The sequence below is a fragment of the Sprattus sprattus genome, assembly GCF_963457725.1.
Source record: "Sprattus sprattus genome assembly, chromosome: 2".
In the NCBI taxonomy this organism is placed as follows: domain Eukaryota; kingdom Metazoa; phylum Chordata; class Actinopteri; order Clupeiformes; family Clupeidae; genus Sprattus; species Sprattus sprattus.
The window spans coordinates 43,355,843-43,378,123 of NC_137921.1; the positions used below are offsets into that span (position 1 = coordinate 43,355,843).

Sequence of the window (22,281 nt, forward strand, 5' to 3'; positions counted from 1 at the left end):
ACTCCGGCCTCCGGTGATTGGCTGGCTTTCACAGAGTCTCACGTTTCCGTTTTTTAATCATGAATACCCTGCAGACCGTCTCACAAGCCTTTTCTTGTGGATTATGAACAAACATAACAGAAGAGGTCCGAAGACATGAACTCCTTTACAAACCCTCTTTAAACACTTATAAGGACGCTCAAATAACCGCAAATTTATGGAGAGAATATCCCATTCTCACCCGAGATTGTTTGGAGAGAATGTGCTAATTCACCGAACAAATACTTTCATATTCATTTTCCACCACTTGTGAGTCATGGTGATATCATTCATTGAGTTCATATTGACGTGAATCAATCAATTGCACCCGCGAGTTTGATATGAACACCGTTGTATTTACAAGCGCTGACAACATAGGCTACACTCATGATGAGGAGGTATACCTGGCGATTCTCTAGCCGTTAACCTCTCATCTTTGAATAATGTAACTCATAAACACATCGTTTTGGCCGTCATTAAAAGATGTGTCAATAAACGAACTTCTGCATCATGTGATCTGTCTTTTTCGCCACTGGTACTGAATTGCCAACCTTTGTATTTTGTGTAACACATGTATTCATAACATCAAGCCTTTCGCCCACTACACTTTCATGCTCCGGTAAGTTGTTTTCCTTTGTCCTTCTGCAATAAATACGCTTACTTCACTCAAAATAAAACCTACAGTTCTGGCGTTGATTTGCTTTGCAACACGCACAGTCCTTAGGGAACCTTAGGAACCTTAAAGAACCGTAAATCAAAACTTGTCTAAAACAAGTCCCTTGTGTAAATTACGTGCTTACGGTTCTGCGTCTTAAAAAAGCCTTAACTAAGTTTCAAAACATTTTGAACAAACAGAAAAGTCAGATAAAAGATCAACAATAGTTTTTCCTGACTTTCTATTAAATGTCATTATCTGTTTTGAGACTAGGCTTTATATGCTACTTTAAATTTTTATGATTTTGAAGACTCCTCTACATTGTACAGCCAGGGATAGAAAACAAACATAAAATGGCTACACTTTATCATCTTCTATCTACCGGAAAGTGATAGTTTTATCTCCTGGCCTTTGAATGAAGAATTTCAACCTTGGTCAGTAGACACACAGTGCATTCAGAAGGGTTTCAGACCCTTTCAAGTTTCCACATTCCGTTATGTTTTAGACTCATCTTAAAATGAGTACCAGGCACTGAGCATCACCTCATTAATACCTTCCCTATAGTTAAACACGGTGGTGTTTGCATCATGCTGTGGGGATGTTTTTCTGCCATAGGGATTGGGAGACGAGTCATGATAGAGGGAAAGAGGGATGAAGGACGATAGATGGAAATGAAAGAGCATCTTTGAGTGAAAACCAGAGTGCCTCAGGCTGGGGCGAAATTTTGCATTTTACCAAGACAACAAACCAAAGCAAACCGCCAAGAAAACACAGGAGTGTCTTCGGGAAAACTTCCAAAAGAAAGTGTGTCATGTTTGTAGGATCATTCCCATGAAGGCTAGAGGCTGTCATTGCAGCCAAAGTTGCTCAAAGCACGTAGTAAGTTAATGTTTTGAATACTGAAATCTTTTATTTTTTATAAAATAACAAAAAACTCCAAAAACTTGTTTTTGCATTGGCATTGTATTATTGTGTGTAAGTTGATGAGAAAAAGTTAAATCCATTTTAAGATGACTGAATCTTTCCAAATGCACTGTATATGGGTATGATAATGTTCAGAACACTGATGATCTCAACAGCAGCTTGCCCTTCTGACCATATTCTGACCATATTGCTGATTTTATTTATTGTTATGCCATATTAAATAACATTCTCTTTTTTTCTTCAGCTTGTTCAAATGTGGTCGATGGGGCTTGAAATAATGCTCACAATATGCCATGTGAAAAGAGCAATCAAAATAATTTTGCAATACATCAGTTCCATTCCATAGTTAGGTAGACCCTTGTGATGCAGCAGTTAATGGATCGTGCTCCCAGCTTGTATCTGTTTTGGCTGGAACCACTCATCTCATGACTCATATCCTGGCCCTGGCTTGGGCTTTTACATCCACTCCACATTCTCTGCATGACGCTGTCATTGTGCAATACTGTAATTGGGTCATAGGTTGTCTTCATACAGACAGACAGGCCAAGTTCTTTTCGAAAAAAGCAAGACAAATCTTTTGGTAAAATGGTCAACTGTAATTATCAACAAATATTTTGTTAACTTTTCGTTAATTGTTTCCCACATGTAAACCGTGTTGTACCAGTATGTTTGAAATAACACATTTATATTTTTGATATACCTGACTTAAATAAGGATAATGTAACAAATATTGTAATATTATATGGGCATTGCTTGATGTATAGTTTTTTAACAAAGTAAATAAAGAATGCAGTACCAACAAAAAAGTAAATACATGTTAATGGGGATGTTTTTGTCAAACATATAAATTAAAAACAGTATTTTAAAACCTTTCCCAGGTTTCTTCTCACTAACTTGTACTTGATGTAATTTTGTGTATTTTACATAAAGTAATGTACTACTCACATAGAGACACATTATCAGACACACACAAGTACATCCACCACCATGTGGACATTCTGTGTAGGGCAGTTGGGACTATTTCGTTCAGTTAATAAGAACAGAGCAACAGAGTGGAACATAGCCGTGTGCAACACGTTATCACTGCACAAGAATTTGAAAACTTGATGTGGAAGGCAGTATGAGCTATCAAAAATACCTACAAACACACTCACGTTCATAAATAAAATTCATGCACCAGGTCCTTTGTTTCAAGCGTTAAATTCACACACACACACACACACACACACACACACACACACACACACACACATTGGTTAGGGGACTGCTGTGACTAGTTATGTGAACCTTTCAATTCTGTTTCTTTATTACAGTATTTCTCAGCTAGGAGACGTCAGGGCTTAGTCTTGTGTTAGGCCCTAGCGAGAGGAGCTGCATCTGGACGGGTTGGGTGGGGGATTTTGGTGAGTGGGTGGACATGAGGAGTGTGTGTTTCAGAACAACACAGGATTATTTGGGGAGGGAGGGAGCTTGGGGTGGGCAGTGGTGAGAGGCCCCCCACAGATGAGGAATGCAGTCAGTCATCAGTCCCCTGATAAGAGTGTTTGTATGTTTGTGTCTGTGTGTGTGCGTGTGTGTGTTCATGTGTATGTGAGAGAGAATGGGGAATTAGAGAAAGGGAAAGTGTCCGTGCTTGTGTGTGTGTGTGTGTGTGTGTGTGTGTGTGTGTGTGTGTGTTGGGGGCTTATGTTGGACATTAACATATGGTTCAAGTGGTGTGTGTGTGTGTGTGTGTGTGTGTGTGTGAGAGAGAGGGGGGGGGAGTGAACAGGGACCCCTCAGTAAACAAACGGCCCCATAATTACCTCCATCAGTAATTATTTATGCTAAGATAGTTATTTAACTATTTATGCAAACGACACAAAAATTAAGGAGAATAACTTTCATTAAAACATTCCATTTGATTCAGGAGGTAAGAATAAATAGAGTTCCGTTAATTCAAATATTTTCAATCATAACCTCCAGATAGCCATAGCAGATTTGAGGTAAATCACAGGAAAGCTAAATATGATCTAGTAACTCATATAGTCCCATTCATTTAATTTAGTATTGCTAAGATGTCCCCTGCAGAGAAACCCCCTGCACTAAAACACATGTTTTGGAAATAGGAATATTGCATGTATAATGACCTATCCTGATTTCAGTCTCTGCTATGACTGTGAAATGCCTCATATCTATGAATTGCATAACTATCCACCAACATAAAGATGGTGTGATAGATATTTATCCATACTTCTGCCTCATTTTATATCAAACCAGAAAAAAGGCCAATTATGGGCTATCCAGTTATATGGGCCTATCCAGTTATATGGCCTACCTCATAGAGCTCAGGCCATAGGAAACCTCTCTGACCCACATAGACATTCAGCTGTTTGCTCAGCTGCTGAAGAAAGTAACCCTTCAAGTATCCACTGAGTATTCGGTTTGCAGTCAGCGTCAGACTCAACCAACATTGCTATGACAACCTTCACTTTCATAGCAAGTTTGTATTTGTTGAGCGTAGTTTGCTGTCGCCATCTAGTGTAGGACACGGACACTAAATGAGAGAAAGTTGTCTGTTTAACACAGTTGGGATTAGGCTACTGACTGAAAACCTGTTATGGAGAACATTTTACAACTGACCACAGAACATTCTGCATGCAATAGCTATAAGCAATAAGGATTGCGCTGAATGTTAATTGTAACCATATCCATACATATCCATGTATCATGTCATTCGCTTATCCTTAGGATAGACAATCCTGAAACTCTACCGTCACATCTTTCCTGCTAAGGCAGCCTTTGCTCATTGTGAAGATTTCTCACGTTCATGAAAAGGAACACAACCAGTCATCATAGGTAGGTACAATCCCTTTCTGTCTGATACATGGCCGATTGTACACACTATTAAGTATCTCTTTTTGTGTGCATATTTTTCAAAAATTACAGTTTGCTGCGAAATGATTGACGATATATTTTTTAAATTGTTGATTGTTCATCACATGTCTCATATTGTACCTCATGCATGCATTATTAGTTTACATTATTCCAACATTTCTGGCTGTACTGGAAATTAAACCAGAACGTAGGGACAGTCGGTAGCCTTACGTTACCAAGGCTACTTGTGAAAACAGCCTATTAATCATTGCCATAGGTTACATATTTGCATAGACTAGCCTTTAATTTAACTCTTCGTTAAGAGAATAATTATGAAAAACACGACCACAGTATGGGCTGGGCAGCACAAGATAAAATAGTAAATAACTGCCTTCTCTCCTTGTTTATTTTTTTCAGGCAATAAGAGACAACACTGACTGATTAGAGGGCTATTAGCCAAACGTTTCCGACATCTGCACCCATCTGTGTCTCCTTGGTAACCGTTTATGCTTCGCTTTGGTCTGTCCATGGCCTTTGCAGCTGTTAACTGCAGATGCGTTTCTGCAAGACGGCGGTTTTCGCTCACTAACAAAACAAAGAATCAAAGCATGACGGAATAGAATGTGTATTGCGGGAGAAGATAATTCGATTGTCATTTTTCTTTTTTTTCATGAAGAATTTTGAAAACGATCAAGCCCAGTGCAGGTACGCTAACGTTACGTCAGCGAGTGGTTAGCTAGCTAGCACAGGCAAACAGCGAAATACTATAGGTGTTGATCAGGTGGTAAAGGCAGATAAGAATGATAGACAATTATCTAATTGCTTGCCGATACCCTTAGCAATTCATATCTTACCTAACATTAAAGATCAGATGTTGTCTAAGCACAGTCGGATACAGCATGCTGGTGTAAAACGTTACCCTAACGTCAGTTTATGACAAACCTCTTTTTACTGTATGAACAAAACAGATACTGAAATATTTAACATTAAGCAGGTTTTATGTTGCGTTGCCATTGAACATGGGATACATTTGGGCAGCAGCTAGGTAGCTTGTTAATGTTAACCTTTACTATCGACCATAATGTTAACACAGGAAACAAATGCAATGTTTGATAGATAGATAACGTTATAAAGCTATCCTAGTGTTTGGTCAAAGAAAGCACAGTAGCTTGCGTGCTAGCTACACTGACCGTTAGCTATTCGAAAGTTGCTTTTATCCTAGCCTAACTTTCAGACTGTGCCGATGCCTCAACTTCTCCATTACATAAATATTGGTGAACTAAACAACTCCAAGTTTCAAGTAGTTTTTGGACTATACGTTTTTGCTGGGTAAAGTAGAAATCCCTCAGCCCCGCTGGAGCACAACATTTCTTAACAAAACTTAATACGCATACGTTTAACTAAGCTATGCTGACTGTAACGTAACGTTACGTTCATTAACGTGCATTATGCATGATGAAAGAGGCTAACGTTAGGTCTTTTTCTGTAATGGCATGCAAGAAGTTGTCTGAAAATTACCGTCGTTTTTAAACAAGCGGTGGGTTAAACAAGTAGTGTTTCAGCAGGCGCGGAAAGTACCTTTAATATCTACCATACAAGTTAGGATTAAAATATCCAATACGCTGTTGTAAAATCTGCTGAATTGTATTATGGGCATTGGAAGTCATATTGGGTTGGCATGATAATCAGCGAGTCATTTTCCAGCGGTCTCCATAGCTATCGGGGACTACATTATGGGACTGAAGCGATTAGGTTAAATGGTGTATTTGTTTTCACCTCTGAAGGAAAGTCATAATCTAGGAGTTTCCATTAACTGACCATCGTTGGTTGAACATTTATCACACTTAACGTACCGCATTAAAGAGAGATTACGAGAGACGTTTTGGGCATCAGAGGAGTGCCAATGTTATGTTTGTAAGCTAACATTTTATTTAGGAAATGCTATCAGAAATTTGAGTACACAAACACAGGCTATTGTTTAGATTTTGTTGATAGGCAACAGAGAGGGCTGACAGGAATAGTAGAACGCTGTTTTATGGCAACAATGCATTCTTCTAAAGCTAATGTTTACATCCGAGCTCCAAGGAGACAAGCTGGTTAATCTCAGCGTTCAAGAATTTACATATATCTCTAGGCAGGATGAACCATTACCAGGTACCGTTTACCTCAAGGATCTTATTTGACAAATGGTCACAAATAGCTTTTAACTAGTGTCTTTCAATACAATCGCATAACCACATTGATTTGTATTGTTTGCCTGGTTATCCAGAGGGAATTTAGATGTTGATCTGTTTCATTCCTAGCTGTTCAAACTGCTAGCTGGTCTTCTGTACACAGTTTTTTTTATTGTTAGTCTTGCCAGCTGCTGTAAAATAGCTCATTTTACAGAATGGACACCTAGCTGGAATCCTCCATGTCTTAATACATTTTGTCTGCCTGTTTCATCATTACTAGAATATAATAGATGTTGACTTAATTGCCATAACTTTTTGTAACTGGTCATGTGAAGTAGAATGGCAAATGTCATGAACAAATGATCTTACCTGAAGTATAATTCTGTTGTTAGACTTGTCAGTAGGTCAGTATTATGTCTGTGGCATCTGTGTAACACTAATGTCCTCGGCAACCCCTCTTCTTGCTTGACAATAAAGTTTATCCGTTACTCTATCTAGCTCCTCTACACAGGCAGAGGGTACCCAGTCTCCCCATTCCCCCTGAAACATATTACCATGCCTGGGCAGTTCTCCAGCAGTGAGGCCCCCCTGTCAGGACTGCTTCCTTCTCCCACCTGGGGCCCGGGCCATGTTCACCCCTTTCACTTCCGGGCGCGCATTGAACCCGTTGACTGGCGCCGGATCGGGGCTCTGGATGTGGACCGTGTTGCCAGGGAGATGGACATCAGGCTCCTCCAGGAGCACATCACTGCCGTGACCTTTTGCGATGTGAGTGGCGAGAGGTGCCCCCACTGTCGGGGCTCTATCGATCCCGCCCTGGTGAAGGTCCTGCGCATGTCGCAGCTCAGCACAGAGTACCTGTTGCACTGCCAGGACTATCTGAGCGCCCAGCTTAGCAGCCTGGAGGAGAAACTTTTGGGGGCACTCTCCGCTGTGGAGCGGGAGGCTGAGGAGAAGGCCAAGCTGGACACGGAGCTGCAGGCTGAGAGGCTTGAGAGCAAGCGCAGGAAGAAGATAATCTCCACCCAACAGCTCCTCCTGCAGGCCGCCGCCAACAACTACCACAAGGTCAGACACTCCACGGGGTTCATAGATGATCCTGTTATATAGTAAATAGACCCAGCCTTTTCTAGACTTATGTTTTCCACTGTGCCACTGTTGAACTATTAGTTTTTGCATGCTAATCACAGTATTGAAAGTTTTACCCTTTGATTAGATAAGTCACAAACTTGGATTTCTCCCCTTGTAGTGCCAGCTATGTGAGAAGTCCTTCGTAAACTACTCCTACCTTCAAGCTCATCAACAGCGGAGGCATCCGGAGGCCACAGAAACAGGTGGGACCGGGCAGTTTGATTCAAATAGTGTATGACACCACGGTTTTCGTGTAGTTCAACATTTTTTATTAATTAATTTGTGTTACGTGAAGGAATCATAAGAACAAGGCTCTGTTAGTTCCATACGAGAGTGAAAATTGAGTTTCTGTTACCTAGTATGATTAAATTGATCTTGTTAGCTCTTGATTTTTCTGCCACAGGGCACATTATATGTTGTAAGTGTGACTGTGTACTGTGTGTTATGTGCATTCTCAGAGAAGCAGAAGAAGAGGCAGATGGAGCAGGTGGAGGATGGCATGGAGGAGCTGAGGGAGAGGCTGAGACTCAGCCAGGCTGCCCTCGATGCAGATAGGGAGGCAGAGGCCCTGAGGAAGAACCAGGTAGGACCTGAACTCTTTCCCGTCTGAAAAAGTGGGTGTGTCGGTTCTTGCTCCCGGACTGATGAAGCGAGTGGCCACCTACTGTATAACCACAAGTCACATGGTGTTGGTCTCGGTCTATAGTAATAGGAGTACCATCGAATTTTCTTAATCTCAGGATACCCAGTAACCTGTGCAACTTCTGCTTAAGTTGACCTCTGGAGTCATACGTAATCTACCTTACAAGTAAAGCTTCAAATTAAATTTTATGTCATGCAGTTCCAACCAATGTTTGTGGATGTGTTGCTGGATTTTAGATTTAGTAATAGCATTATTCATCATGCTTTTTACTTTTACTTCCTTCCACTGTAACGATTATACCCCACAGGAGCTGGAGGAGCAGAGGAGGAAAGAGGCCACAGAGCGCCAGGAGCTGGACCGATGGAAGGATGAGGAGAGGAGGAAGGTCTATCAGGAGATGGGCGACCTCAAGCAGCTTTTCATGCAGGAGCTGAGAGACATTGCCAACAAGAACTCAAGCATTGAGGCTGTGAGTGCCAGAATCCAAATGCATTTGTCCATTTTGGGCTTGGTTTATTTTATACCTTACAGAGAGTTTTGTGCTTCCTTTGTGAGTAGGGCAGTTTTTTTGTCTTGATGGCAGCTGAAGTACTCGTCTCCTCTGACAGGTTTCGCATGCTAAGGAATTAGTATTAAGTATACCTGGTGTAAGAAATGATAGAGGTTTCTTTGTTTCTGATGCAGCAATCTTTATTCCAATAATGTGCAGTGACGAAGCAGCCTTACTCCGGATTCAGTGGTGTAGGACTGAATCACAAGCATCCACAATTCAAGCCATATATACTGTTTTTAAGACCACTCCTAGTCCTAGGCTTCTAATGTAAATGACCTAGGCTTGTAATGCAAACAGGTCTGGCAACCTTTTGTTGTTGTATCTGATAATCTGGTTTCTCTGTCTGAGTCTGAGATGGTTCTCAATGGCCTCCCTCATTCCCATACTATGATTAATTGCAGTCACTCACACATCAGTTTGCTTCCTGACCCCAGGTGTCTGAGCAATACCAGTGTGGGGACTTTTCCTTTGTGACCATGATAAGATAACCATTTTGGGTATTCCGCTGGTGGTCACAGCAGCTGCTTGATCATGAATCTTACAGTCCACCCCTTGATGCTATGAAGCCATACATAGCATCAAATCAACTTTCTTTCTCAGAGTCACATCTTTCACAGAGTTGTCCAGTGGCGGGTGATGTCCTGCTTTAGGTTGCCCCCTCTGTGGCCATTAGGGAGTCTTACCCGTCATTGGACTCATCACCCTCGCATACACTGGTCATCTCCCAGCCCCTATAGGTAACTTATCAGGGGGTCATTCTGTAATTTGATACTATAAGATAAATATCTTTTATCGGGTTTGGAGAAGCATTTGAGAACCACCACAGCCAAGGAGACAGTCTAAGATAATTGAGCAAAACACAAAGGCATCTGACATCCTAAACACAAGTAAATATAAATGTAAATGGTCCCAATTGTTATCAAACATCAAAGCATACATCTTCTTTTTGTGTGTCTGTGTTTTGTGGGTTCGTTCGGGTAAGGATATGCACACCAGTGGTGGATATGCATATTTGTCCTGGGGAAATCACTTTATCAAATTTCAGAGAAGACACTCTGATTCTCGCATTGTCTTTCTTGTCCATGCACTCTATTGAGTGTGCCTTTCACCTTTCAGCAGATGAAGCTCTGAAAAGTGTTGTTTTCTTTATTGTCTTCATCAGTTGTGGTCCATTTCATTCCATCAGTCAATCTTAAGGTGAATCTCTGGGCTTGTGGATCTCAGATCCATGTATGGTCTCAGGTCCTTTGGATTCCTGGTCTGTAGAAATCTGTTGTGTGGTGGCCGTCTGGATTTTTCTTGTTGGTCCCAGTTCTGCTTTGTGGTGGCCCTTTTCCACACCTCAAGCCTCTTGACCCTTGGCGCTCTGGTCACCCAAGTGGACTCCGGCCCCACAGGTTCCATTTCCACAAGTGGTATCCCTTTGCATTTGATTGGTCATCTGGTGTCTGAAATTTTATATAAAAGAAAATAAATAACGTTGCCCCCCCCTTTCCCCACAAGAATGTCCACACATCCAACAGGTATCAACAACACAAACATAATCAAAACACCGCATTACAACACAAACTTAATCAAAACACAACATTAAAACAGGATTACAAATATAAACTCCCCCCTTTTTGATACAGCACACATTTTCAAAGTGTGCTACTATCAGCATCATTTGGAATCCCAATGTTTTGGCTGCTTGTGTCTGAGTTACAGCCATTCTCTTCAAGCAGTGATTTGTCTGGCCAGTAGGGCTGTAACGATACACCTACCTCACGATTCGATTCGTATCACGATTCTTGACCCACGGTTTGATACACCCCACGATATTATTATTATTATTTTTTATTTTTTACCTCGCGATTTTTAAAATATATTTTACCCTAGAATAAGTATCAGGGGTGCAAACACAACCATGGTCAAAAAGGAGTGAGGTAGTATAAAATGTATACTGTAATCAAAAGGTTTACTACACATGAACCCAAACTGGTAGAAGCATAATCTTGGTCTCAAATGAAAGTTTACCCCCTGGACCGTCTTGTGAATCATTTAGACACACTTATTTAGGCTTACAGAACAATTGTCATCAAATCGCTCCTCATTTGCATAAGTTTGAGCATGTTCGAATTTTCATCAGGCGCGTCGCTCAGATCGCTGGTCTACGTCACAATGGAGCTGGCTCCCGTTGAAATGCATGGGGTCGCCCAGATCGCGTCGCCCAGATCGCTTGTATGGATCTGCACCGTAAATGTTTTCGCTCCCCTTGATGGAGTCAGCAGAAGAATTTGCCTGTGCTGGTTTGACAACGATTTGGGCAACTCGTTGTCCACAATTCCGACATGCCTTGAAAACAAAACCGGGTCTTTTTCTCTTCGTCGACGTCCTCCTCCACCCAAAGCCAATCTAGCTTTCTTTTTTGACAGTCGCTGGGTGTGTGAATTTTATGTTTTAGAACCTGAGATGGTGACAGAGACTGCGCTGATCCGTATTTCTCCTCACTCTCGAAGTCACAGGTCTGATTAGAAAGCGCTCCAAATATTTTTTGTTAGAACGTTCGTTTCTTCACGCAACAATCAGTCAAGTCAAGGCGAAAATCAAAACATTAAATGGCAACTGACCGGGTCATAGGCTACGATGTTTTTGACACGTTCATTATTACAGAAAATTATGGGGGCATTTTTTTGCCCCTCTCCTAGTAATGTTCCTAGTAATTAATCTACACAGCACACGTGTAGGCTTACTAGCGAACCAAACTTTTTGTATCACGTGACAGCTGAGGGCATGTCGCGGTTCTGCAGGTTCGTGGCCCAGAGTGTCGCAATTTCTCGGTTCGATCCAATATTGTTACAGCCCTACTGGCCAGTAGAGATGCGCGGTTGGCGGTTGCACCCGCGGACTCCGCGGTTAAACCACGGATCGGGCGGATGACGTGACAAAAAATAATATTTTAATTAAATTCGGGCGGGTGGCGGTTTACCCAACGAAATTCAAAATATATACACATTGTTAAATGTCGTTACCTACATCCAAGCACATTTTGAAATAATCAAATTTTCATCAGGCAGTAAATTGACCTTGTTCCGTGTATGCATACAAAGCAAACAAAGGAAGCAAAAAAGTTTAAATTAAGTGACGATCCCTATCATGTCGCGTCTCTTTGCAACGCCGCAAACCTGCAAGCTATGAGTCAGCTGTCATTTTTGGATTAAGCCTTAACGTGTCGTAGATGAAACTGCCTGGGTTATTTTGTTTCGTTAGGCTATTAGTTATATTTTAAAACAGCCAGTCATTGTAGCCTACCACTCGTGGAATAAGGAATTTCAAAGAGATGATGGAGTGATTTGACTCAGAAGTGACATTGGGCATTGGCAGCGCGAGATGAACAAGATAAACTTCTAGCTCAGTAACATCACCAGCTAAGAAAGAAGGTAAGAAAAATAGTCGGAAAACTTTGATTTGCAAGGCAAGCAGGCAAGTGTTGGGGTTGTTACAGTATAAAGCCTACAATGCGGTGAAATTTCGGAATTAATAGACTCGGCGTTTCCTTCTAAACTAAAAACAGTAGGCTATATTACCATATTAAAATGGTGTACAAAATTGCGTTTTATTACAATGATAAAAAAGTGTAGGCCTACTAGCCTATGGTAAGGTCAGGTTTGCCGATGTGCTTGGCTATTTAAAAGTTTCTCCCTGTGCATCGATCGGAGACAGACGTCACTTCACTGATAATATTCTGGGGATAGGCTACAACATAGCCAATAGGCTTTCATACTAGGGGCTTTATCCTTTAAATATCTTTGCGGCATTGGATCAGTCTCCTTTCAAGAACAGGCAAGAACTTTCTATCCTCGCGTCACAGCGCCTATACCTAAAAACAACAGGCGGATGGCGGGCGGGTGCGGTTTTGAAAATTGGTCAAAAAAATTGGTGCAGATGGATAGCGGACGGATCATGCGTTTTGTGATGCGGTTGCGGATGAAATAATAGCCCATCCGCGCATCTCTACTGGCCTGGTGTTAATAGGTTCCTCTTGGGGTCTTTTGTCTTGATGCAATGTCAATTGAGTCTGTAGACTATATACTTTCTGAATCAGTTCTTGATAGTTTTCCCTTCTTGTCTGTGAAGAGTTACACCTTCTGGCTATGTGTCCCCTCTTTCCACAAGAAAAACAAACAACGTTCTGCTTTTCTGATCTGTTGTGATCTCTGCAGTTCCTTGCTATGTGTCCCTCTGTTCCACATGAATGACAGATAATGCCTTGATGTCTTCCCACTCTGTCTTGGCAATGTCTTGCAATGTGACCCTGTTTTCCACATGTATAGCAAACAAAATGTTCATACCTTCCCCCACTACCAGGGCAGTGTCTTGCAATGTGCCCATCTTCTCCACATGAATAGCATATAGCACCCACTGGATTGCTTCTCCTGAAGCCATTACCTCTGTGTTGCCAACTGGAAGAACTGGTTTCTGGCCCTCTTTGTCTCCTGTTCTGCTGGGAAAGCTTACATCCTATAGCTGCAGTGGGGTGTGATTTCTTAGAAGTGGCCTGATTATTGTAAAATTGTGTCATTTTAGCAATAATTTCACCATAGTCTGAGAGATGAGTCACAAACATTTCTATGGCAGAGCGAGTCTTGGGATCACTTTTGTTAATCAAAGCAAATTTATAGGCAATATTCTCAGTAATGATGTCAGAGTTACCACTGTATGTTCTGAAAGCTTCCAGTAACCTATCTGCAAACGATGCTGGATGTTCCCCTTTCCTCATTGACACCTCTGTTAACTTTTCTGGATCGACAGATGCAATCCCCAAGACCTCCAGTAGTGCTTTTTTCCGGTCCTGATTATTTCCCATCCTATTCTTTACTTTATCTGTTAAGGCTCTAGATAATGTAGATGGAAGGCACAGGCTTAACACAACACAAGCATCAAAATCTGTCAATCTGTAAATGTCAACGCAGGTCTCCAGATGGGTGAGGAATTCTACGGGATCCTGTCTGCCATGTTCAAATTTTCCAACATTCTTTACCACTACTTCCAACTCTGAGGGTGTAAGGCATTTGATGGTGTGTGACATAACCTCCTCTCCACTTGCTCCATTCCCCACAATGGTGGAGTTAATTGGTGCCATTGGGTACCTTACCGTGACACCTGAATATTGGCACTGACTATCCTGCGAATCTGACTGTTTCTTCCAACACTCCTCATTGCTGGCATTGCTGTTCACAATATCAGATGTGCTAATGGAGAACTGGCTAACCCTATGTACCACCAAATCTAGCTCACCTGACAACACTTCCACTGTTGATTTCAAGAAGTTGTTTTTAGCCATGAGAGTTTCCATTTCTTTCTTAAACTGCACATTTTCCATTTTCCAAGTGTTTCAGTAATCTGAAGATTATCTATGTGTGTCAGCCTGTCATTAAGACGTGATAAGAGTGAATTATTCTCTTCTTTCAGTAGGTCTCTTTCTGCTTCTACCTCGTCTAATCTTTTCTTGGTCACTTTGTATGTGGCAAGGAGTCCTTGAAGGGCATTTGCAACTTTCCCTTTTTTGTGTTTTGGTATCTTGGAATAATTTTCGAACCGGGACCCTGCCCACTCGTAGGGCTTATCCTCTGCGTTCTCTATTCCGTCAAATATTCCATGCGAACCGTGTTTTGTGATGTATTGAGCAATAATATCTTCCATTCTAAAGTTAAAACAAAACAAAAACAAAAACCTACCAACAACAATCTCTTTGTCAGTCAATCTTGGTATGATGCCTCGTATGTCACCTATTGGCTAGGCTATGACGTATCCGTCCTAAACAATGAAATAGCGCCTTTCAACAGTCAACCGCACAATTGAAATTCAAATGATTTATCTTTCCCGTTAAGTCGGATCCTATCACAAGCTTATGGATTTGTGCCGTAAAATCTGAATGTATGTCTATGATGCTTCATGTTCAACTACTGGCTATTATCCAGACAATTTATGCCACAATTCGCCGGGCTGACTACTACACTAGTTTCTCACACTCACCAATACACCGGTTAATAATTATGCCTCTGTCCGTCGGGCACAACAGTATGTGTTCTTGAAATTGCCTTAGGCAACAGGACTTAGTGCCTAAACCACACTACTTTTCAGCTACTTGTTTCAGTTACTTCAAAAACGTTTTCACAGTCTGGCCTTTGTTTCAATTACTTTAGGTTTTCTGATACAATTCTATTACCACACTACTTCGGGCTGATTCAGTTACTTTAGAATCTTTAGAAAAATTGCACAGAGCTAACCCACAGCCAGACACCTCCTGCTTATTAATGGAATAAAGACATGAAACAGATTATTTCTATTCTTAAACCTCCTTTCTAGGTAGTTTTAAACGTGCAAATTTCCTGAAAAAAAAGTTTTTTTAGTAGAATACTTACCAATTCCCCTCTTCTTCTTTTTTTTTTGAAATTGCAAGATGGGCTGGCTCGCCAATTGTAAGAAATGATAGAGGTTTCTTTGTTTCTGATGCAGCAATCTTTATTCCAATAATGTGCAGTGACGAAGCAGCCTTACTCCGGATTCAGCGGTGTAGGACTGAATCACAAGCATCCACAATTCAAGCCATATATACTGTTTTTAAGACCACTCCTAGTCCTAGGCTTCTAATGTAAATTACCTAGGCTTGTAATGCAAACAGGTCTGGCAACCTTTTGTTGTTGTATCTGATAATCTGGTTTCTCTGTCTGAGTCTGAGATGGTTCTCAATGGCCTCCCCCATTCCCATACTATGATTAATTGCAGTCACTCACACCTCAGTTTGCTTCCTGACCCCAGGTGTCTGAGCAATACCAGTGTGGGGACTTTTCCTTTGTGACCATGATAAGATAACCATTTTGGGTATTCCGCTGGTGGTCACAGCAGCTGCTTGATCATGAATCTTACACTGGGTTTTGTGAACAATAAGGCAAAGCCCTAGCTATTGTATCTTCTGAACAGTGTCAATCTCAATCATGCTATCAGGTGCATGTCCTAAAAAAAGTTTGATAGAGAAATGTACCAATGTACTATATAGGGTTCCCATTTGTCCTGGAAAACCATTAAATAAGGTTGCTTACGTTATTGCTTGCGCTATTCTATTATAGATTTGTAATCATAATTTGGCTTAATTTCTTAACATGTAAGAGATGATGTCATTGTCATTGATAAGTTATAGCCACAGACTGCATGTCTCTTGAACCAGACTTCCACAGAGTGGAACATATTAGTGTATGGCGCGATACCTGTTTGTCATACCAGCTAGATCATCACTGAAAATGTCCTGGAAAATTATCTCCAGAAAAGAGTGGGAAGCCTGTTATATGCTGTAGTCTTTAGTAAAGCATGTGTGCTCCGTTGACAGCATGTAGTAGGGTAATTTACCCTCTTCACTCTACTTCTTTGTGAAATATCCCACAGTTGGGCTTGTAATGATGTGGTGATGTGCGTGTCTGTCTGTCTGTCTAGGTGTGGGCTGTAGAAGTAAGAAAGGCAGGTAAATGCCAAATTGCTTAATAGTTTAACCACTAGAGGGAGGCATACTTTTAAAAATATGGATTTGCAATTGCTAGCGCATCCATCCACCTCCATCCTACAAAGCACATTCCCATCAGAAACCATTATAAGAATCTATCTCTATCCTTGTGTACACAACATGTCTTCTGAACTATATCTGAAGACTATAAAGCCTGTGTTTGAAGCTGATAATCATCTTTGCAGAAGCTGGATGCACTGCAGAGAAGGGAGGTGCCCATGCCAGATATACGTGTGTCAAGAGAGGAAGATGATGTGCTGGAAAGGAAGGAGGCTCGAGAGAAGGAGCTGAAGGAGAAGATGGTGCACCAGGTGAGAGATGGCGAGGACAATGCTGTGCATCTCACTGAGGAAAGAGTGCTTCTGATGTCATAGCCCGAGACCAGAGCACCTGTGTGCGCCAGTCAGGTCTGATAGCCTAAATGTGCATATGTGTGCTTGATTGATTATGTTGGTACATTTCAAGTCAAGTCTTTCTCCCTTTTTTTTTTTATTCAGAAGAGTGAATGGAAGAAGAGAATAAAGGAGCTTCAGAACCGGCATCAGCTAGAGAAGGTGGAGGTGAGGCCATCTTCACACTTTTGTCTTTCTGAGTTATTCAATTCCAGAATGAACATGATTCAGTGTCAGAAGCACACTCTAACAAACAAAGAATTAGAAAACACATTCCACAGTATTGGTCACCTGGGATTCTTTCCCATTATCCCTGAGTCTATATACTGTAGGCCTAGATGTTAAACTAGGGATGCATTAAGCCAGAAAATACCAATGTTATTGCCCTGAAGCAGCACGGCCGTTGCATACAGTTGCCTATGCAAGTACGTGGTTGCTAACACTTCACTCTACAAAAGAAATGTGACTCTTTCCTTTTTATATTTATACATTTTTATTAATATTAATTTCTGGAAGCTCCTGGTTAGGAACCATAACTAAAACCTTTGCTGCAAAGTCAGTTGGTGTACTAGGGAGTAACAGTGGGCAAATTCACGCAGGCACATTTGAGTCAGATTGGATATCTTAAGAATCAAGCTGACGTTATAAATGTAACCTTATTTTAGATGTTAAGCATAATGGCATAAAAAATGTATCTCTGCCTGTGTTTAAGTTAGCTGGTTAGCCAATTAACGTTAGCTCCATCAGTTAACAGTTTGTAAAACAATGATTAGGCCTATTCCCTGGTGTTGTTAGATCTGCACATTGCCTGTTATTTCTTATAGAAGGTATTCACAACTCATTATAATTCCCTTTTATTTTTTTGTATTTTGTTTGAATGAACCAAACACGCATGCCACACTCATGAAACCCATAATGTTATCCTATGCTAACGGCAGGAAGTGTGTGTTCATCCCATAGCTGCAAAGACAGAATGAGAGGCTTCTACGGTCTGCATCAGAGGACCAGAGCTCAGGCCTGCAGGAGCTTCAGCAGCAGGTCAACTCCCTCTCCTCCCAGCTCCGCAACAAGGACCGCCTCATCCACGCCCAGGAAGACAAGGTGAAACCTGAGGGAAATGAAAATATAACTTAAAAAAAAATAGCATAGGGTCCTTAATCAGTAATTAACTGTAGTATCATAATATGTTTATGTGTCTTCATAAATCGTAATGATATTTTCAAGGTCAGTGTCGGATGTTGGCAAAACTTAAGCTATGTGAAAAAGCTGCTGTTACATAGCTGGCATAGAGATCTCTCATTAGTCATTTAGTCACATTAGTCAAATACTCACAGCATCATACGTGTAGTTTATATTTCATATACTTAGTTGATCTCTAAATGTTGTCCTGGTACATGAAGATAAGCTTTTTACAGCGCACGTTTATAGTACAGTAAATGTTCTGAAATCTATTCCTTAACATTTAACCAGCTTGATGTGTGACAATCCATTCATTCAATGCAATCTGATTCAGTTTCACATCTGTTGCAGATTAAGAAGCTATCTTCAAAACCAAAACCAACAGGTAATCGAATCAACTACTGTTTTCTAACACTCTTGAATAGACTTCCTGTTTTCATACAGCTATTCACTGGCTATACATCTAGTCAGTGCCTGAACATGATCCTTTCCCCAAATAGGTCCAGCACCACCTGTTAGACAGGATGCTCTAGAATCATCGGAAGAAGATGAAGATGAGGAAGAGGAAGATGAGGGTATGTTTCTCAGTCATACTGGATGAGGTTTTGATGTTTGATGCCTAAATTACCCTACCCTTAGAGTCTTCTTTGTCAACCCTTATCATAGGATCACCCCTTCAAAATAATTTTAATTCCTTGCCACCTGTGACCATATACCCTATCCCCCATATACTGTATGTTCCTTCCCCAGAGCTGGAAGAGATGGAGCTGATGGAGGCCAGGCGCCTGCATCGAGAGTCCCTGAAGAAGAACCCTGACATGCTAAGAGAGTTCAGGCCCATCCTGCAGGACAGCCTGGAGGCCAAACTGGAAAGCATGGGGTTGAGAAAGGTGTACTTTACACCTGAGCACACACACACCCACATTCCTGTGTATTGTTTCAGAAATGCATAGACATTAAAAGTGTAAATTATGCTGAAACATTCACGTAAACACACACACACACACACACACACACACACAGACACACAAACACGCAAGTCCGACTGCTGAAATAAGGTCATAACTTTGCTAAGAAACTCCTATTGCATTTAAGTGGCCTTTTTGGCCTGTTGCTCAGTTAAGCAAACAACCAGTGACAGTTGCCTTTGCATAATGATACACTGAAATTAAATGATACGTATCTGTTGTTGGATAACTTTTTAAATAGTTACTAGGTTGATCAACAAAATATTGCTTCCTGGTGCACTAATGTTCATGCATGTATTTTGGAAGAGCACACACTACAGACACTGATATTGTTAACATCAGTTGAGAGTGAGAGTGGATTCCCACACGGTTACTGGCTATGTGAGCAGTATGCATGGGAGTATCTGTGCCACACTGTATGGCCAGGCTCAATGATGCTTAGACTAGCCACTCTAACTGCTTGACCACATCACTTATCCATCATTGATGTTGGCTGAAATTGCAGGGAACCAAGGGCATCTCCAAGCAGACACTTAAGAATCTGACCTCGCTGTTGGCTGGGCAGAGACAGCAGAAGGCCAGGAAGGACCCTACCCTGCAGGGCGTCAGAGAGAAGGTCCAGGCAGAGGTGAACCGCCGTGTGAGCCGTGAACAGAACAGCCAGAGCACTTCCAAAGGCACCTCTCAGAAACTGAGTAAGACCAGACTCTTCCTCAGCTCAAGTTTAATGCTGATATGTCAATCTGTGTATGCCACAGCCTCCACAAAGCACATGTGTATGTTTGATATATGTATTCACAAACACACTCTAATACTCTGAGTCACACCCACACATGTAATTGTTGTTTTCAGAAGCAAAGTTAAATTCTTATGGCAGTTCAAAGGAGAAGAATGTGAAGCCGAAACAAACCATTGTGAAATCTGTTCCAAAACGACGGAAGAGTCCTGCTCCTCAACCTACCCCACGCTCCACAGTACTTCAGACCCCACACTCTCAAGTTAAGAAGGGCAGGTAAATACTACTACCTCATATTGACTGATGACAAGAGTTTTTGTTTAAAACTAGCAAACAAACCAGACAACTGCCAACACACTTGGCTAACAATGACCAAAAAACAACACAGTTTGCACTGATAAAAGCTTGCTAACTGATGAATGTCGATACATATGCGGAATGTCCTGCTGAAAAAGCTGTTCTTATATCTCTTCCCCTTTTTGTGTCTGTCTCCCTTAGCACCCCACCCTTCAGTTCAGAGGAGGACTCAATAGGGGACAGTGCCTACATCACCAGCGCCAGTAAGCCCACTGCCTCAGTTCGGCTGGTGCAGTCCGGCCCGCAGCAGAGCGTCCCGCAGGGCCCTCCCAGTGCTCCCACAGATGACTGGTCAGACTCAGACCTCTCAGAAGAAGTAGCTGGGACCAGCACGCAGCGGGGCCTGAGCACCCAAGGTGGGCTACTGACAACATAGAAATTAGGCTTTCTGGTAGAAAAGTAGTCAACTGCCATTTAAGCTTGGTGGCAATGGGCCTGAGGCAGATGCCGACAAGCAGGTTACAATAAAAGCATACTGTTATTGGCCAATGTTGTTCAACCAATTTGCATACAAAGGATATTTACTAAAGAAACATGAAAGTGTTCGTAGGATGGTACCAACAAAAAAAAAATCTATTCTACACAGTCATTTCCTGCTAGTGCTGTCAATAAATAAAAAGATAAATAATTAATGACACAATTTGCTGTGCTTAATCACATTGAATCGCTTTTTATCTTCATTTATCTAAGGCTGAAGTTTGTAAAAATTTATATTTAAATGTTAATTTACAGAATGAATGTGGAATCAGCACAAATTAAGTGTACTTCAATTCAGATACCATGATTGTTCTTGAACTTTGAACATAGATTCTGTATCCGTATTTGTTGTATGTGTTGCACGTAAAGTGTGAAGGGACGTGTATTTTTAAATGGGGATTGATGAAGATATGGGGAAATTTGGAGGGAGTGAGCAATGTTTTGAGTTTGGAGTTTGGAGGTACTTTGGAGGGAGCTAGCGACGAGGTCAGCCAGTTACTAGATGTAAGGTTAAGTGCTCAATAAACTTGCAAGCTTGTGAATTCAACTAAACTCCATGTCAGGCGTACGTTGGATGCCCCAGATATTTGAACCATGCACTCACAGACATAATAACAAAACCCGGGCAGCTGCGTTAATTATTTTGTGATGCGTTAAATATTTTAAATGAATTTGTTAATTTTGACAACACTATGTACACACTTGTATGTGTACTCACAGAAAAGTTCTTGTGATTTGTTTCTTTGTAGGGTCGATTGTCCAAACGCTGACAAGGAGCCTGGAGAGACAGCTTATCTCTCCGCTGAGCAAACCTGTGGGTGGGATTAGAGTCATGCCACCAGCCACCAATGCCACGCCCAAGTCAAAGAGTGTGGTGAAAAAACTCCAGGTAAAACCATATGGATCCCAGACTGGGCAGCAGAAATTCAATATCGGCTTTGGAATGTAATATGCTGTGAACATTTTGTGTACCAGATTATTACTCATTACTCGTGCACTCATTCTGTATATTTGACAATTCATCTATACATTTGCAGTATTTGTGATGTGTATGTATGTTTAATATGCATGTGTGTGCTTGTGTCTCTGTATGTCCGTGTGTATGTGTTTGTGAATGTGTGTTTCTCAGATGTCAGATGAAGAGAGTGATCTGGAGCTGTCCTCCATAGAGGAGGTGTCTCCTGGCCCGGTGGGGGTGCGGAGGAGCTCGGACATCGGGGGAACCTCAGGCACCAGCGTCTGGAGCTCCTCCTCTGCCAGCCGCCCCGGAGGGTGGGCCGGCCTCTGAAGCCTTTCCTTTAGGTTCATAGGTACACACATTCATAGCAACATGTAGCACACCAACATGCCTACTCAGACAGGCGTAAGAACATGCCAACCCACGCTGTTAAGAAAACAAGATGGTACTTATTATTTCACATTTTTGCTAAATTATGTGTAGTCTGTACAAGTAGGCTGTATGCTTAAAGGGGGTGAGCAATAAGTTAAAAAGATATATTTAGTCTCCGGTTCCCCGTAAAGGGATTTTCAGCACAGGGAATTTTGCTACTATTTCTATTCATGTTTGCATGCATTGTCTAGGATTGTCTGTGATCTTATTTTATATGAACAATTTGTACTTCAGCTACATTATTTTGATATTTATAAAGCAATAATTATGGCACTCCGTTTTTATTCAGCT

General features: G+C 41.4%; 1 protein-coding gene across 1 annotated transcript; it reads left to right on the plus strand.

The window, feature by feature from the left end:
• Positions 1 to 6,592: 6,592 nt before the first annotated feature.
• Positions 6,593 to 21,888, plus strand: dzip1l (DAZ interacting zinc finger protein 1-like; the record flags this gene model as incomplete). Its single annotated transcript, XM_080833299.1, has 16 exons — positions 6,593 to 6,607; positions 7,126 to 7,695; positions 7,877 to 7,961; positions 8,217 to 8,341; positions 8,709 to 8,870; positions 16,677 to 16,802; positions 16,989 to 17,051; positions 17,844 to 17,984; positions 18,414 to 18,447; positions 18,563 to 18,637; positions 18,813 to 18,952; positions 19,536 to 19,725; positions 19,883 to 20,042; positions 20,265 to 20,479; positions 21,350 to 21,489; positions 21,730 to 21,888. The coding sequence occupies 16 exons, from the start codon at positions 6,593 to 6,595 to the stop codon at positions 21,886 to 21,888; spliced, it is 2,400 nt and encodes a 799-aa protein (XP_080689425.1).
• Positions 21,889 to 22,281: the final 393 nt, after the last annotated feature.